The sequence below is a fragment of the Acyrthosiphon pisum genome, chromosome A1 (genome assembly GCF_005508785.2).
Source record: "Acyrthosiphon pisum isolate AL4f chromosome A1, pea_aphid_22Mar2018_4r6ur, whole genome shotgun sequence".
Classification (NCBI taxonomy): Eukaryota; Metazoa; Arthropoda; class Insecta; order Hemiptera; family Aphididae; genus Acyrthosiphon; species Acyrthosiphon pisum.
In genome coordinates, this window is record NC_042494.1 from 1,505,659 (window position 1) to 1,508,338 (window position 2,680).

General features: G+C 26.2%; 1 protein-coding gene across 2 annotated transcripts in view; it reads right to left on the bottom strand.

The window, feature by feature from the left end:
- Window positions 1-414: 414 nt before the first annotated feature.
- Window positions 415-2,680, bottom strand: part of LOC115033868 — a 4,924-nt gene continuing 2,658 nt past the window's right edge. For both annotated transcript variants that reach the window (XM_029488431.1, XM_029488430.1), the window contains one exon: window positions 415-707. In XM_029488431.1, the coding sequence (XP_029344291.1) occupies window positions 485-707 (223 nt within the window). In that variant the 3' untranslated portion in view covers window positions 415-484. The remainder of the gene's footprint in view (window positions 708-2,680) is intronic.

Sequence of the window (2,680 nt, forward strand, 5' to 3'; positions counted from 1 at the left end):
AAAAATAAAAAATATAAAAAAAATATAAAAAAATAAAAAAAAAATAATAAAAAAAAAACATACATCATTGTAAAATCAATACATTTGTCGTTTCACTCAGAATCTAAAAAAAAATTTTTAAAAAAAACACATCATTGGAAAATCAATACATTCATCGCTCTGCTTGGAATCTAAAATATAACAACTTACTCATTAATATATAGGTATAAAATATGTATTAAATAACACGGGTAAATTATCTAATAAAATGTTTGATACTAAAATATGTAACTAAAGATTTTAAGTTCAAGTTCCAAAAAAAAAAAACATATATTTATAGGTAACACACTATTTAAATAAGTATATAATATGTTGTATTAAATAAATAACATAAGCAAACACACACAAACACAGAATGTAATATGCACCTACATTTTATGTATTATCTTTAATACATTAAGGTTTCAGTTACTTATAGGTTATTAAAAATTGACGATAAATGTAGTCATTTTTTCTTTTTAATTATTATATTGGAATACCTATACCATATTTTCCACATAATTTTGAATAATAATAATGCACTGTACGCTATAATAATATTTTTTTTGGAAACTGTATCATACTTTGGTGATTGTTCAACGATTATTTTTTCACTTCGTGTTTTACTATATCGTTTGTTTATTGCAATACAACTACACTTTTCCCATAATCTTCCTATAATAAAATTCCTAAAAAAAAATGTACATAGGTTTAAGAAATAAAATTTCATTAAAAATTATTAATCACGAACAAATAATTTTAATTGGGGAACGGAGTGGCCGAGTGGACTAAGGCGTCGGTTGCGACGCGCATCGTCGCCGGTTCGAACTTCAGTCACGGGTGGCACTTCTTTTCGAGCAGTCACCGTGTCTGGTGGAGAGGTTGCCATCCCCCACCCAGGCAGGGCAAATACCTATGGGTACCCACTGAAAATTCTGCCAAACACAAAAACGTCTTCCTCCGACCGTTCCCTACCGTCCTTAAAACTCTACAGTACCATCCAACAGCTAATGGCCTCAGTTGCCAGGCTTAAGACCAATAAAAAAATATATAGATAAATACAATTTTAAACAAAAAAGGGTGGGCAAGTGGATGTCGCTCTGCTTTATAGTAGGTTACAAGTGGGTCACTGTATAATGGATGGTATTAAATTTGAATTCAATGATATAATATCAATGTACCTATAAGAAAAACGATTCTGAGCGGAGACTGAATCTAGGTATTAGATACATTATATACTTATATTTATGGTAGGTAATAAAAAAAAAATTGACTTATAATAAATTCCAAATTAATCATATCACAATATCCATTAGGTACTTATAACGCGTTATACATCAACAACGAACCGTGATACAATCATAGATATATAATAGTATACTTTAGAAGTTTCAAGTACCCGCGAATATTATATTATATTATACAATCACAACAAAATAACTAAAATAGTTATTCTAGGTTTTTAAATATGTAATTTCGTCCAAATTTGAAATTAAAATGAGTATAAAAATAAACTGTGCTTATGTATTTTTTTGATTTTTTGGTAACAGAATTAACTACTTATGTGGAATCTTGTTTTAAATTTTCAATCCTTAGATATAAAAGTTGAACATTTTATAGATTTTTACTACAAAATAATTATTCAATTTTAAATTTCATAAATATTGTCAAAATTCGATCTTTAAATGCTTGTAAAAAAAAATTGTGCCTATGTATTTTTAATATTTTTCAACTGCTATTGTAACAATATATCAGGAACCTTGTATTAAATTTTTACACTTTTGGGCCCAACAGATAAAATTGTATTGATATTTATAGAAAAAAAAACTAAAAAAATTGAAAACTGACAATGTCCATAAACAGCTCAAAAAGAGTCAAAATATTTTCAAAATTTTATGGTGTATAGAAAATGAAAATATTAACATTCAGTGAAATGTTCAAATATCTACAGTCATTCGTTTTTCAATTACAATAAAATAAGAAAATCGTCACATGAGAAATAGAGCGAATATCAAATGTTGTAAAAATATGAATTTCAAACACTCATAAAAGTTTAATTTAACTTTCTTGTAAACATTTTTTTTTTTTGATAAAGTTAGACAATATTATGAGGAATCTTGTACTAAATTTTCAACTCTTAGATTTAAAAAGAAAAATTTTTACGAATTCTTAACCCAAAATAATTTGCAAATTTTCGTAATTTTTACGTATTTTGTCAATATTTAAACTTTAAGTGTTTCAAAAAAAAAAAGTGACTATAGATTTTTAATTTTTTTTCATCTGCCTTTGAAACAATATCATAAAAACCATTTATTAAATTTTCAAGTATTTTTACTCAACAAATAAAGTTTTATTGACATTCATAGAAAAAAAAGGTGGGTAAGTGGATGTCGCTCTGCTGTACAGTAGGTTAGAAGTGGGTCACTGTATAATGGACAGTATTAAATTTGAATTCAATGATATAATATCACTGTATAAGAAAAACGATTCTGAGCGGAGACGGTATATCAGTCTATGTATTAGACATATATATAATTATCTATGGTATTAAAAAAAAATTGACCTATAATTTAGGTACCTATAATAAATTCCAAATTAATCATATCATAATATCTATTAGGTACTTATAACGCGTTATACATCAACAAAAAACCGTGGTAAA